This window comes from Vulpes lagopus, chromosome 2 (assembly GCF_018345385.1).
Source record: "Vulpes lagopus strain Blue_001 chromosome 2, ASM1834538v1, whole genome shotgun sequence".
In the NCBI taxonomy this organism is placed as follows: domain Eukaryota; kingdom Metazoa; phylum Chordata; class Mammalia; order Carnivora; family Canidae; genus Vulpes; species Vulpes lagopus.
In genome coordinates, this window is record NC_054825.1 from 99,643,062 (window position 1) to 99,658,269 (window position 15,208).

Sequence of the window (15,208 nt, forward strand, 5' to 3'; positions counted from 1 at the left end):
ATAAGTCAGAAATGCTTGATCAGGGATATGAAGAAGCATTAATTCAAACAGGTCGGAGGTCCACGTGAAAGCTCTAAGGCACCACTTGCCAGGGTAGAAGAGGATTCTGGGATAACTACCTCCAAGAATGGAGTGCTCTATGATCCCCAGAGTCAGTGCTGGTGACTATTCACATGGACACCAAAAAAGAAGGCTGCTGGCCAGAGTAGAGGAGTGAGAAAGGGTGGCATGACACAAGAGTCTGTAAAATGAGATAGACATGCATGGTTCCCCACAGATAAGGAGACACACTGTGACCATCAGCCTGTCTCCTTTTCAGGTATCTGGCAAGCTGTATCTGTTTTATAGTACCTGCCTTGCCATCTCCTGCCTTCTCCCCTCAGAGGCACTCCAGTTACTAATATTGTTTCACTTCCTGTTGCAGCCTCTCCCAGCCCAGAAGCTAGTCCTAGTCAGATCAGTGGGAACAGCAGCTTCCCCAGATCTAAGGACCTAGACTTTACTCTGATTGTACAATGGTCACAGAATGGCCTAGAAAAGCACTGCTGGCCCAGGACCCAGGACTAGGGTTCTGTCTTCAAAATCCTGCCAGGAAAAAAAAAAAAAAATCCTGCCAGGTTACAGCTGTGATAAACATCGGAGGGCTCTCTGGGTTTCCACCTCATGCACTAACTCTCCACAGAGTCGATTCCTCTGACTCAACTGTTCTCTAGCTTCTGCTTACAGTGAACTAATAGCTATTATCTACCTGGACCCTTCTGTTGCTATATTAGATTCCACTGGATTTGGCTTGCTTTGTGAAACATGTCGAACATCACACAGTATCTACCATCCTGGGAACAAGCCTACAGATGGATCAGTAATCATTCTAGCTGACAACTGGCTTCCCCTTCCTTTTAGATCCACTGAGGTCCCAACATGTTTCTCATTAAGATCTTCTGAAACTATTAAATACTGGAAATAGCAATGGAAAAAAGATAACTTAGCATTTACTCCCAGAAAGTAACCAAATTTGTTGAATTTCTCTTGTCCTAGATGTGTATATTCTTGACTTGCCACCTTAATTTTCAAGGTTGTGAAAAAAAGAAGGGTTGCTAATTAGGTTTATGCTAATAAGTCTCATCAGATATTAACTAACTCTGAGGAAAAGAGTATCTAGAGGGACACCCGGGTGGCTCAGAAGTTGAGCATCTGCCTTTGGCTCAGGACGTGATTCTGGAGCCTTAGGATTGAGTCCCACATCAGGCTCCCTGCAGAGAGCCTGCTTCTCCCTCTGTCTCTGTCTCTCTCTCTCTCTCTCTGTGTGTGTGTGTGTGTGTGTGTCTCTCATGCATAAATAAATAAAATCTTTAAAAAAAGGGTATCTAGAAATCAAATAAATTTACACACATAAATACATAATTATTAAAGGAAACATGAAATATGCTTAAGAAAAATATAAAATAAATAATTCCTTTATGTCTTATTTTAGAATTGATAATGAAGTTACAGATTACTGTAGTTACATTCCATTAGCATAACCTACACATCTTTTATATTAGTTAATATATAAAATCAAAATATTCAGATACCACTTGCTCTTGTTCCTGTTCCAGAACATTCTGTAGTAGCTTCTGCTTGGTACTAAATTCTTGATGTAGGCTTTCCCATTTCATTCTCATCTGGTCTTCAGCAGCTGATTTCTCCCCTTCCATCCCCAATTCCTGGGATAACACATCAGGTTTTTCGCTATTAGAAGAATAAATAATCTAAGTTTACAATTTGTGCAAAAAGGTGTTAAGTTCCAGGTAATTTATTGTATATACTAGATCGGGCCTCCAAAATTGGAACTAGATTATTTTAGTCATTAGTTTAAACTTTAAAACTATCAATTAAAATAGAAAATTTGAGACTAACCATGAACAAATATATTTTTACTTGTAAGTATAAGAACTGTGAGCGCAGTAATTTAACAATTCATTGAAAATAGCTCACTAGTAAAGATAAAAAAATAGTTATAACTTTTAGAAACAGAAAGTGTACAATTAGACTAGTGTCCATCAACAAACAGCCCACAGAATAATGAAAAAAAACTAAAAATGCCACCTAGTCTGAGAGTTTTCATTCTGAGTCCAAAGAAAATGCTACAGACAATGTTTCAGGACATGGAACAGAAGCACAGAGGGTGGAAGGAAGGTACTGCAGTATCATCCTTATTAAGGCAGCAGGGTAGCATCAGAGAAAGACTATGGCTTTGGAGGTGAGATAGATCTGGGTTGGAATCTCTGCTCCAGCATATTAGATTTGTGACTTTGAGTAATTTGTTTCAATTCTCTGAGCCTCTATTATCTTATCCTCAGATAAAGATAACTAGTGTCTATCTTATAGAAGTATAAGAATTTAGAGAAGACATGCACAATGCCTAGAATCCTACCTGGAACATAATAGCCACTTGATAGGTGGGGCCTAACAAAACGAAACTGGGGGACCCAAGTTCCAATAGATCCTAGTTTGTAAGAAGTTTTAAAGACCTAACTAAAGGGGTGCCTGGGTGGGTCAGTCAGTTAAGCATCTGCCTTCAGCTTCTGTCATGATCCAAAGGTCCTGGGATCAAGCCCCAGGGCCGGGGACAGCGGGGGTGGGGAGGTCTGCTTCTCTCGCTCCCCCTGCAACCCCACTGTTTGTGCATTCTCTCTCTCAAATAAATAAATAAATAAATAAATAAAGCCTTTAAAAAAAGACCTAATTAGAACCATGTCATCTGAAAGACATACTAGATTGTAATTAATATTTTGACAGGGGATCCCTGGGTGGCGCAGCGGTTTGGCGCCTGCCTTTGGCCCAGAGCGCGATCCTGGAGACCCGGGATCGAATCCCGCGTTGGGCTCCCGGTGCATGGAGCCTGCTTCTCCCTCTGCCTGTGTCTCTGCCTCTCTCTCTCTGTGTGTGACTATCATAAATAAATAAAAATTTAAAAAAAATTTAATATTTTGACAGAACTTTTGCTTAAGTGGTAAAAAAAAAAAAAAAAAAAACAAGTTCATTGGCCAGATAAAACTATACATTACCCTAACGTCTGCTTTTCTCAGAATAAGTATTGAATACAATAGCTTTTTAGGTAAATCTGTTGAAGTAAGCCTTTAAAAATTATCTATAAGGCTATAATGTGGTGTATTCTACTTTCTGGGATACGACGTAGAGAATCTCCCCAACCTGTGCACTTAGAGACACTCAAGAAGGCTAACTTCAATGATGCTAATATTAGCGAAAAAATAAAAAATAAAAAAATTTAAAAAGTGGCAAGGTAAATGCCCATCAGCAAAAAAAAAAAAAGAGTGAACAAGTTATTTTCACAAGATACCATTAAGCACTTAAAATGATAGAACTAGATCTATATGTATCAACAGGGATTGTTTAAAAAGCTGATACTGAGTGAAAAGTGCTAAAATCAAGTTAGTATCTCTAATTTGGCTCATCATCTTAGTCTCTGGAGTTTTCTCTGTGGTTTTTTTTTTAATCTTTTTAAATAAAAAAAGTTTTAAAGTTCTTATGAAATTAAATTTCTTTATTGTGATGTCATTTGTATTGCTGGACTGTATTTTTAATTCACTTATGTTTACATAACACTTTAGTATAAAACCAAGGGATATTAAATATCTCTATTCTTACACTTAATCATTAATGCATATAAAATGCCAGCAGCAAATCAGTCTTAAATTAGAACAAAGCCTTTTATTTCCCATGGAAAAATATTCTTCCCTTTGATATTTATATCAATTAATATCCAATTGAGTTTCCTTATCTTAGAAGGATCCCTCCATCAACCTTCTATACATCATATAGTATTTATTCTTTATATATTAAATTTCTACCCTTGAAGCAAATCATGCCCCTCCCATAGGGGTTTTCTTACATAAACCAATTCATATTTGATAGTCTTAGAAATCAGCTAATAAGGTGAAGTCTGACTACAGGGTTGTTTTTTTTTCCCTAGCAATGTTATTTTGTTCTTTTTAAAATACATGTATTTTTTCTTTTGGATACTAGATATTGCTTACTTTATGTTTGTTTGTTTGGCTTATTTACAGAGACTTGAAAGGCATGGTTGAACTTTAATCAATAGATTAACAGGTGAATTTTCTAAAGATTTGGACTAAAAATTTAAAAATTTATAAAATTTATAAAGTAGTCTTTAAAGCGAATCTTGTGTAGAAAGGCAGTATTGCACTGTGAATTTCTCTTTAAAATATTTTTGTATTTGAAACAGCAATTTATAGTTGTTTGTCTTTCATCTGAGTCGTTTCCAAAGCTAAAGGCCAAGGAAAGAAAAATATCATGGCAAGAAAGTCACAGAAGATTCCTACTGCTGCTTTTTGTGACTATTCATATGATGAGGAGGCAATGTGTGAATGAGTTCTTTGTAAAAATAGCATTTGGCAAAAATATTCAGAAAACTGTGAAAAATGAATAAATGTTTTAGAAGAATCAGAGACAGAATAGAAAATGAAAAGCAAAGGCACGTCTTGACTCAGTCAGCATGCAAGGGATGGCGTTTCTCACGTTGGATTTACACAGACACACATATTTACAGCCTTATCTGTGCTTGTAAGCATGATGGACAATCAGGATTTTTGAAAACTCCTTCATATTTTAACATAATTTTTAGAGTTTTAAGGTTATTTTAATGGAATTCCTGACTAGTGATGTCATAACAGTTTTCATTTGTATTCTTTTTAAATTCATACTTATTAGTTTTATCAATATTTCTGCTGTCTTTTTGTTTCATTTTTCTTTTTGATGACAACCTAATTCCTATATATTTTGTCATAATATGTCTATTTCAATTGAATTGTAGTTCAATTTCTATCATCTTGCATTTTAATTCTTAAACATAGCCATATATACAAACATATAGTCAACACTGATGTTATATGTCAAGGACATTTCATAAGTATTGATTAAACTGCAAAAAAAATACAATAAAAGGCTCTGTATCTATCTTTTCCAAAGTTAGCTTTTTTTTTTAAAGAGATTTTATTTATTTATATGAGAGAGAGAGAGAGAGAGAGACCACAAGCAGGGGCAGAGGGAGAGGGAGAAGCAGACTCCCCTGCTAAACAGGTGGCCTGACATGGGGCTTGATCCCAGGACCCTGGATCATGACCTGAGCCAAGGGCAGACACTTAACCTACTGATCCACCCAGGTGCCCCAAAAGTTAGTTTTGATCATCTATATTGTATAGTCCGGTTCTTACTCACGCATATACTATACCTACAATTTTATATTACACCTTTACTTAATATCACATATATATTTTCTGGTATCATTACATAGTTTTTTGTTAATATAATATATGCAAATACTTTTCTTAGGCTTTTTTTTTTAATACTAGCAGGCATTTCCCCCTTTTCTATTATTTGGTATTCTAAATGATATTTCAAAAGTCACTTCCATAACGTATCTCCTCCTTTGGCTATTTCCTCCAATAAATGCTCAGAATTGACAATGTTGGAGTCAGTGGAGTTAAAGCTATTTGCTGTATTTTGGTTGCCGAAGGATAGTACTAAATCACAATCTTTACAATGCATGAGCACACAGGTTTCACTGAAACTTTTTTTTTTTTTAATGTTTTGGATTTTAAAGTTTTCCTGCATATCCTCTCAGTTGTGCCCACCACTTTCATAACCCCTCTGAGATGGAGGGGGTCAATTATTGCTGTAATCCTAAAGATGAGCAAACTGAGGCTTAGAGTTGAGTTCCTCTTCCATAGTGACAGCTGGAGAAACAGAGTTAAAACCCAGATCTGACTTAAAATGCAGGGATACTTCAACTCATCCTGCCTTTGAAATCAAAATCTCCAACTTGAAAATTCTCCAACTTCCTTCACTTTTATTTGAACACTTTGCTCTGCTGTGTACAAGGCTTTCAGTCTCCATTCCAAACCAGGCCTCGAAACTCAATGAGAGACTACAGACAGATATGATCAAGAAAAATCAAGATATTTAGTGGGCACATACATTTATTTTTATTTTTCAGAGTGATGTTAGGGGAAGATAAGCTCTTCCAGGGAAAATGCTTTGCAGTTAGATATAATCACTCAGCTAGAAACACAATGGATCTAATTTTAGAATGCATTTCTTTTTTTTATTTTTAGAATGCATTTCTTTTTTGATTCTAAAAAATGAACTCATAAGCATCTTCTTTGGACAGATATGCTCAGCATACTGGAAAAAGGGCAAACAAGTTAGCTATCAGCCATGAGCCATCATAATTACTAGCTATACTCATGCCGCACAACAAATGTTCAAAATGCAAATAATTTTAATATCTTAAAGTGAAAACATTTTGCAGATGTTTAAAATTTTGAGTGAGATGTTTACATTTCTTCAAATCAGGGCAAGTTGGGAGAAAGTGTTTTGAAACATACCCAGCACCACCAGAGGTCTCTGCAGCTGAGTGCTGGGTGAGAATTTCCTCCCCACGACTGGCCACTGACCGCAGGAGGCTCTTCTGTTCTGCTAATTCCTGTTCCAACTCCTGCTCAAGGAAAAGGAGAAATGAAAACATGTGTTACTTTATGATTATTGCCTACAATCATGGTTTAAGGTCTAGAAAATTCTCAGAGAACTCCTGTAATAAGTTTCTAAGTTCAGATGTTGCATAAAAGGTGTGGTTTAGGTAAATGCACAAACATGTCTCCAAAGTACTCTATACCTTTCTTTAATTTTTATAAAAGTTATCTCTGAAATCTCTTGGAAAAAAATTAATGGGGGGAAAAATTCTGCTGGGCGATGGTGCCCTCAAGTGGTATACAATGCACTTTCACTCTTCAAAATCAATACAGCCAGAGCTGAGAGAAATCCTTGAGTTCAGCAGCTCTCTTGAATTCGCAACTTGCTTGATAAACTGGACAAGATTTGGGTTTACTTTTTCATTATTTATGAAAAATTTCTTTTCTGTTTGAGAAAATAAAATATTTTAATATGCCCTATACATAAAGTTAAAGTATCAATGAGAAATCATTCTTATTTATCAGCTCATTTATTTCACTAGGCAATTAATTTTTAATCCTATTTTGTGATGGTATCTACTTAAAAGTGAAAAATAAATTTCATTTTTAATAAGTTTTTTAAAAACACATAACTCAGGCTTTTACCAATTCTCAAAGGCCTTCCTGAGGTTATTATATAAAATAGGCTCGAATTGGGGCAAATCTGCAAATAGAGTAGGTAACCTTCATAAGGCAGATTATAATTGAGTCATGCTATTTGTAAACCTGAGCACAAGCTTTTCTTAAAGAACAGGCTTTAAAATGACTAATCATTCCAGTGGTCATCAGAAAGTACACTGAAACATTAGCCAGGTCTTGTTTCTGTCCAAAGAGAAAATAAAGGGGCACTTTGTATTTAGTACAGAAGTCACTTGTCCATCTAAAACATTTCTCTCAAGGTGTTTGCTTGGCAGGTCTACAGGCTACAGAGGGGTCAGAAATGCTTTACTTTTTGTTGCTGGAGACTGCTCTGTCTCTGGTGGGTCCACGTGGTCCGTGCTTGGGCCAGCCATTCCTGGACACCAGGGCTCTGGCTGGCAGTCAGGTCCACATGGCTCTCCTCCTTCTCTTGTGCTGTTCCCTGCTTTTAATGAGGCAGAAATCAAGAGTCATACTATCCACAGAAAAACCTTAATCAAATGGAGTAAAGGCAACTTTGGTGTGGTCTGTATAATGATACCAAAGTAGATCCATTTGGATGTGAAACCAGACTTTAAAAAAAAAAAAAAATGGTAAGACAAAACCCATCGAATTTATGGTATTTGCAGAAAAGAGAATAATAAATAGATGATTATACTCAAATATTTGAGGGGGAAACTGTCTACTTAGAAACTAGGCTTTTTTAGCTCACTGATGTGGTCAACAGATATTCCAGAAATTTTTCCATGAGAATATAACTCTAGATCTCACTTCCTCTACTATCACCACCCAGACCAGACCCCACTGTCATCTGTTGCCACTGCTGGCGTGGATAATGTTTGGTTAAGGGAGAAAGACAAGAGTAATTATTAAATACTGAGGCAGGAATTTATCCATCATGCTTGATGATTCTGATGGAATTTGAAAGGCCCTCTAACACTGCATATCAGAATGGAATTAGTTCAAATGAGAATCCGTCAACCCATACGTATATATATGTCAAAAAGATAAAGTACACAATCTTAATATAACTCATTCACTAAATGTTTATTAAATAACCATGCATTGTGTGTCTGCCACTATTCTAGGCATCTTCTGCCAAGAAGCCAGGCCAGGGTCCTTCTGGGGAGACAGATAATAAACAAGATGAGTTGAGATAAGAGCCATAAAGAACTTAAAACTAGATAATGGCATAGAGAGTGAAGGGGAAGGTTTCTTAGGCTGGTCAGGGAGAGAGCATCTTGAGAAGAGACAACTGCATTGAGCACTGAACGATGAGAAACCACCTGCCTGGCAAAGACCTAGGTAGAGGGCTTTCCAAGTTGAGGAACAGTTGGAGCAGAGACCATGAGAGAGAGGAATCTGGCATCTCAGAGAGAGCAACCACAAGTGAAGGGGCCAGTGTGGCTGTACCATGGGGGCAGGGAAGGGGGACAGTTTACAAGTAGCTTCCGCAAAGGAGTGGTCCTGCTCCCTTAAGCTCCAGGGCTCCTATATCTAAGTCCTTTGGTTCTTCATTGCTACTTCTGACCATGGACTGGGATCCAGCTGCTCTAGGTCATCCAGCTTGATCACCCACAAAGACCCTTCTCTTCCTCTTATTTTCAGAATTTTACCCTGTTAAGGAAAATAAATGGGGTCAATTTACTCTTCTGTTTTATTCATTAGTCTCATGATTAAATTGCAAAATGTTTGAGATAATGTGGAGATAATGAACTTGTAATGTTGGTATCAGTGCCTGAAGAACAGTGAACGGAAGGAAACCATGAAACCCACAGGTAAAATGATACATAATCCTCTCCCAGATTCTGAGCCACCTTAGCTCACAAGTAACTTCCTTTCCTTTAAGATGATCCAGCTTCCCAGAAAGAAACTATGGCTCATATAGAACAATGGGGATGCCAGGGCCTAAAGTATTCCATTTGCATTTCACAGGACCTTCAGAATGGGTGACTGGAAACACCCCATTCAGTATATTCCCCACTCCTCCAGTAATGCTTCTTACAGATGAGCAGTGATTCTCCTGAAGGTAGGAGGTATGAGGTGAATGGGCACTCTTCAGCACTGAAGCCAGTAATTTTCTGCCTGAAACAGATTCTCTCCCATCTGAGAATGTACTATCTACCCAACATAAACTCTGAAAGACTGTGGCTCTTCTGGTAAGGATGAAACAGCAGGTCAAAGGGGACCTGTGGAGAATGACCCCAAGGAAGTCAGTGTACAAGGCTGAATGCTATCTCTAGGGAAAGCTGCCCCAGCTGATGAAATGGTGGCCCTGGCCATGACCTGATGCCTCATCCGATCACTCTCCCTCGCTTTGCTCTTCAGTAAAGGTTTGTTTTCAGAGCCCAGCCTAGAGACTCATATGGTAACCTCTCAAGGGCATCACCTCACCCTTCTGCACAGGTTACTACTGTCTGATTAAGAGGTTTTTTGTTTTTTTGGGTTTTTTTTTTTCCAAATTCCTCACAGCAAATTTGTGCTTGGAAAAATAACAATTGCAATGTTAGATCTTAAGAATAGCTTAACTAGTTTTACATGCACAGACACATATTCAGAATCTAAGACTTAAAATCTAAGGGGAGTCATATTTCACTAATTGAATCCACAGCTTTAGAGAAACAAAAATTAAGAAGCATCAAAAGCAGATGTTTAGTATGTATTTTCTAATGTGGTTAAGTTCCATTTTTCAGCTAGTAAATTTTTCTTTGACTGATTTAGCCATTTTGAAACATAAGACTTGGACCACAGGAAACAAAAAATGATTAAGGATCCAGTTCAAATTTCATTCCTTTTCCCATGGGGATGAGAAGGCACTGACAGAAGGAATAGAATAATGGTAATTACATTCTAATATGTCTGATAACCATTTTCTCTCCTACCTAAGGAAAGAGGAAGTAAGGCAGCTTTAGTCCCTAGAGTCCCCCAGGGGTGGAGCTACATAAGCTGTTTATTTTGGAAATACAAGAACAGTAACCACGGTTGCCAGGAACATTCTTTGGAAGATTAGTGAGGATTGGAAATGCTAAACATTAAGTAAAACATTTCTTTACAAAGCGTTTCACTATTTATATAGGGCAAACTCTGCTCCTTCAAAGGATGATAATGTGTGAAAATGATTAACCTTTTATGAGGAAAGATTCAAGAGAGTATTACATGCCCATATGTCTCTGTCCCTTCATAAAGAGAAGGAATCTATTAGTGGGTGGAGGACTCAAGGGATTGGTTATTTTTTGATATATACAGAAGTCCAACTAGTTAAAAAGATGACTGTGATAGATCTGACCATTTTGTAGGCAAGCAGCACTGAGAAATGGTGTGCTTATGGCCATACAAGACAAGACAAGAGGTGGTACACCAGGATGGGGAGACTTTAGGATAGCAGTTGCAAAGTGCTAGTCAAAGAATCTAGTCTGCCCTCTGTTTGGCACACAAATTATTTTAATTTAGAATTTTTAGAATTAAATGACAGGGTTTTAAAATTGGGAGATTTTAAAAATAATCCAAATGTCCCTTCTCTGAAAGATCTAGCAATGCAGCCTATAAAATCTTCTGTAATAGATGGAGCTGAAGATAACTGCTTGACGTGAGACCAGCTTGCCAAGATTCTGACTAGGCCTGCTTCACTCATTTATATGCCTTTACCAGGCCTGAGGCCTTGGAAAGTGTATCCTTATCCCCTCACCCCTCAAACCCCCTTTTATCCTGACATGTGCCACTTGCATATCAGGTTCCCCCTCCCTTCCTACCTGCCTTTAGGGTAATTGCAGCTTTTTAAATTACTATTCCAGATGTGAAACCTTGAAGTCTTTCCTTTGATTTGGATTTTTTAGAGATAAGGTTCATTCATACAACACCATTAGGAAAAAAAAATGCACTATATATTAGATTGATGATACTTTTCTATAAAGCCAAGTAAATTAGTATAAACTTTTACAGTTAGAAAACTAACCTCATTTTGTTCAAATTTAATTTTTTAATTACAATTTAAAATTTTTTTATATTCCTTACTCTCTAATTTTATATTTTTAACACTTTTCTTGTTGCTTTGATTCATAAAGTCAGATTGCATGTACATTTTGAAGTAAGTAAATATAAAGTGAAAAGCTGTATTTTGTCATTATTTGCATTTATTTAACCAACAGTGAGTTAAAATATCTTTTCATACATTCACTGGCCATTTGTAGGTCTCGTCTCTTCATTTGAATGGTCTCTTTATCTTTTGTTCATATTTCTATCTTTTCATATTGGTTTACAAAAGATTTGTGGAAACTAAGGGAATTAATTCCTTGACATGTGAATTATGCAGTTTCTTCCCTTTTTGTCCATGTCTTTTCATTTGGTTTCTGTGTTTTTGGTGATAATAGAACTTTTTCATTTTTGTGTTGTAGTTTTTAAAGAAACTAAAATTTTGGGCTTAGGGCATACTGGCATAGATCCTTCCCATCCTAAGATTTTTAAAAAAAATACCCATATATCCAGAACTTTACAGGTTTAAATTTTTACATTTAAATATTTGGTCCATCTATGATGACCTTTTTTTCTGCAAAGAATGGTATAGGAAACCTAGTTTATCATATTTCAAGTGGTTCATCTATTACTTTATTATTATTTTATTCACTGATTTGAAATGCTACATTAACCATTAATCAATCTCCCTTAAATATTGAGGTCTCTTTCTGGAATATGTATTCTGTAAAGTTTTTTGTTGATCCATTTACTGTGCTAATGCCGAACTATTCTAATTATAGTAATATTGTATTTTAACATATGGTAAGATCAAATTAGCCCCTCATAATTCTTCAGTTTCAGAATATTATGGTTATTTTCACATTTATTTTATTCCAGGGAAACCTGGAATCATTTTGTCACATTTTATATCATTGCATTACATTCCAAATAACTTAAACATATATGCTAGTACAGGAAAAAACTGCCATCTTTAAAATATTATATTCTTAAGAATAGAGTTTATCTGTCCATTTTTCACATTTTTTCTACTCATGTTTTAAAATATTATTTGTTGAGATTCCAAATATTTCATATTTTGTTGATATCACAGATGGAAAACTATTATTTCTCTAAGTTGTTTTTTGTTTGTACATGGCAAAGTTATAAATTCTATATTTTTTTAAAAAAGATTTACTTATTTATTTGAGAGAGAGCAAGCAGAGGGAGAGGAAAAATAATCCTCAATCAGACTGCCAGCTCAGTGTGAAGCCTAACATTGGTTCCATCTCAGGATCCTGAGATTATGACTTGAGCCGAAATCAAGCAGTCGGCCACTTAACCGACTGAGCCACCCAGGTGCCCCTGGATTCTCCATTTTTAAAATAAGCCAGTCATCTTACTAAATTCTTCCATTGCTTCTAATAGTTTTCTGTTGATCAGGTTTGATCTTCCAGATCACAGAATTATATTATTAGCAGAAAGAACTGAAAATATGTAGTGTAGTCTGAAAAAAAATTGTCATTATACTGAGAAAACAAAAGCAAGCAGAATAGTATGTTCATTAAGTTTCCACCACAATATTGGTGCCCTGTCTCCCGCCAGCACCTGCATGAAGATAAGAGGTTTCCTTGGTACTGTAGTTCTGAGACCACACCCGGCCCTTTGGTCCTATCTTCTCCCTCCTACACATTTTTTATCAACTTCTTTTTCATCATTCTTTCTTCTACTGAGTTGTTTCCATCTACATGTAGGCATGCCACATTCTTCTGATCTTAAATTTTTTTTTAAAGATTTTATTTATTCATGAGATGCACATGAGAGAGAGTTCATGAGAGGAGGGAGCAGAGACACAGGCAGAGGGAGAAGCAGGCTCCATGCAGGGAGCCCGATGTGGGACTGGATCCCAGGACTCCAGGATCACGCCCTGGGCCAAACAAAGGGAGGTGCTAAACCTCTGAGCCACCCAGGGATCGCCTTAAAATGTTTTCTAAAGTATATCATTTCTCTGCTACTCTTCATAGGGAAACTCCTGAATCACTTGCTCTCTTCTCCAACCCGTCCCTCCTTATCCTCACTTTCATTTGAATGTCTTCGCCTTCTCTATACAACTGGAACAGCTACTGTTGAGGTCACCAAAGACCTACATATCATGAGATCCAGTGGTCAGCTCCCAATCTTCATCTTGCCCCACTTACCTGCAAGTAGCTTCTAGGAACCAAACTCTCCATCTTCCTCTCACCTCCCTGGCTTCTCCTTGTTACACTCTTCTATAGGCTCCTCCACAACTTCCAAACCCATAACACTGGAGTGTTCTAGCGCCTGATTCCAGGACCTTGGTCTTCATCTCTCCTCAATCCTTTGGGATCCCATAAAGCCTCATACCTTAAGGAGGACCACCTAGAGGCTGATGACTCTAGGTCTCTCCCCTGAACTCCAGCCACTACATGACACTGAATAAACATCACAAACTTCACTATCTGAAATTAAACTATTGATCTAACTACTCTTTCTCTCCCCATATCTGTTCCTCAGATAGTTTTCACCTTCACAGTTATCCAGAATCTAGGAAGTTCTCATCACCTCAACCTCTATGCCATGTCTTCAAACTGGTGTCTGAGCTTCTACTCTGGTTCCCTATAGTGGATAAAAGCTGATCTTATCACTCCTCTATTCCCAAACACTCCAGTGGCTTCTCATTTTCCCCAGGGTAAAAACCAAAGTGTATACAATGCCTATAACATCCTTTTACCATGTTCCCTGTTACCTGTGTCTGGCTTCATTTGATGCCACTCTCCGCTTGCTCATTCCATTCTAGCCACAATGGCCTTCTTGAACAGACCTAGGATGATCTCACCTTGGGGCCTCTGTATTTGCTTTCCCCTTTGCATAGAACTCTCTCCTTCATATCTGCATAGTTCACTCTTTCAAATGTGACTTTAGGGGGCTTTCTTGGCCACCCTGTTTAGCACTGCAAATCCAACCAGATTGCCTTTCCCCATCTATCCACTTTATGGTATCTCACCTATAGCTCTTATCATCTCCTAACTTAATATATAATAATGTATTTTAATTTTATTTATTGTCTATTTCCTCCAACCATAATCCTTTGACGTCAGGAATATATAGCTATAAATACAGGCATACAAATACAGGTAGTTATTTTCCAGGCTCTTTCACTCAATTGTATAAAATAGCAGCTGACACACAGTTGCTTCTCAATAAATGTTTGCTTAATATTTGTATAGGATAACAATAGCAATATCTAATTTTTACAGATTAAAAAGAACAAAATTAAAATACTGGACAGTATCAGTATGAAAGGTATATGAGGAGAAGTCTGAGTGAAAGTGTTCCAAGGTTCTAATTATACTGCCCTAGAAGGAGATTAAGAAATAAACTTAGAATTTATTAGGTATGGGTGGTAAAGAGTAGATATTAGGAGTGGGGGGAAGCAGTCAACCACTTAAAAATAAAAGTTATAAAGGAGAAAAAAGAGAACAAAAATTTTTTAAAAGTAAAATAAAAGACATCTACACACACCAGTAATCACAGTAAATTTAAATGGGCTAAGCCTGTCCTTTCAATGTCAGAGATTTTCTGATTAGATAAATGTTTAAAACCAACAGTGTATAGCCAAGAGGTAAATCTAAAACAGAAGGACACAGAAAGGGTGAAATTGAAGGAAAGTTAAAGGATATGCTAGGCTAATATTATGCCCCCAAAAGTTCCAGGGATATAAAACAGAAATCACTATTTGGGAATATTAAGGTCACTACATGAGAATAAAATGGTTCAATTCATTTGGAATATATGACAATGTAAGGTATGAGCCCTAAGTCAAAAAGTCTAAGTATATCTGAAAAATAGAATGTAGGAAAATAGAAGAAAAATATTAAAATGTCATAGAATATCTTAATCTATGACCTATGTTGAAATACTTTTTTAAATAGTATATTTGCTAAATATGGGTATTTATTTTCATGATCTTTTCTTTTCCTGTACTGCAGGCTTTGGGTCTATGGGTTCAAACAGTCCTTACAAAACCTATCTGAAATCAGTGCCAAAGTGTGTGTAAGTATGTACATTCC

General features: G+C 36.8%; 1 protein-coding gene across 16 annotated transcripts in view; it reads right to left on the bottom strand.

Moving 5' to 3' along the window:
* SYNE1 (spectrin repeat containing nuclear envelope protein 1) overlaps window positions 1-15,208 on the bottom strand; it is a 450,580-nt gene that overhangs the window by 120,502 nt on the left and 314,870 nt on the right. For 12 of the 16 annotated variants that reach the window (XM_041744178.1, XM_041744179.1, XM_041744185.1 and 9 more), the window contains 3 exons: window positions 7,480-7,614; window positions 6,408-6,517; window positions 1,572-1,728 (listed from right to left, as the gene is read on the bottom strand). In XM_041744178.1, coding sequence (XP_041600112.1) covers window positions 1,572-1,728; window positions 6,408-6,517; window positions 7,480-7,614 — 402 coding nt within the window. The remainder of the gene's footprint in view (window positions 1-1,571; window positions 1,729-6,407; window positions 6,518-7,479; window positions 7,615-15,208) is intronic. The other 4 variants (XM_041744182.1, XM_041744181.1, XM_041744177.1 and 1 more) reach the window with 1 other exon arrangement.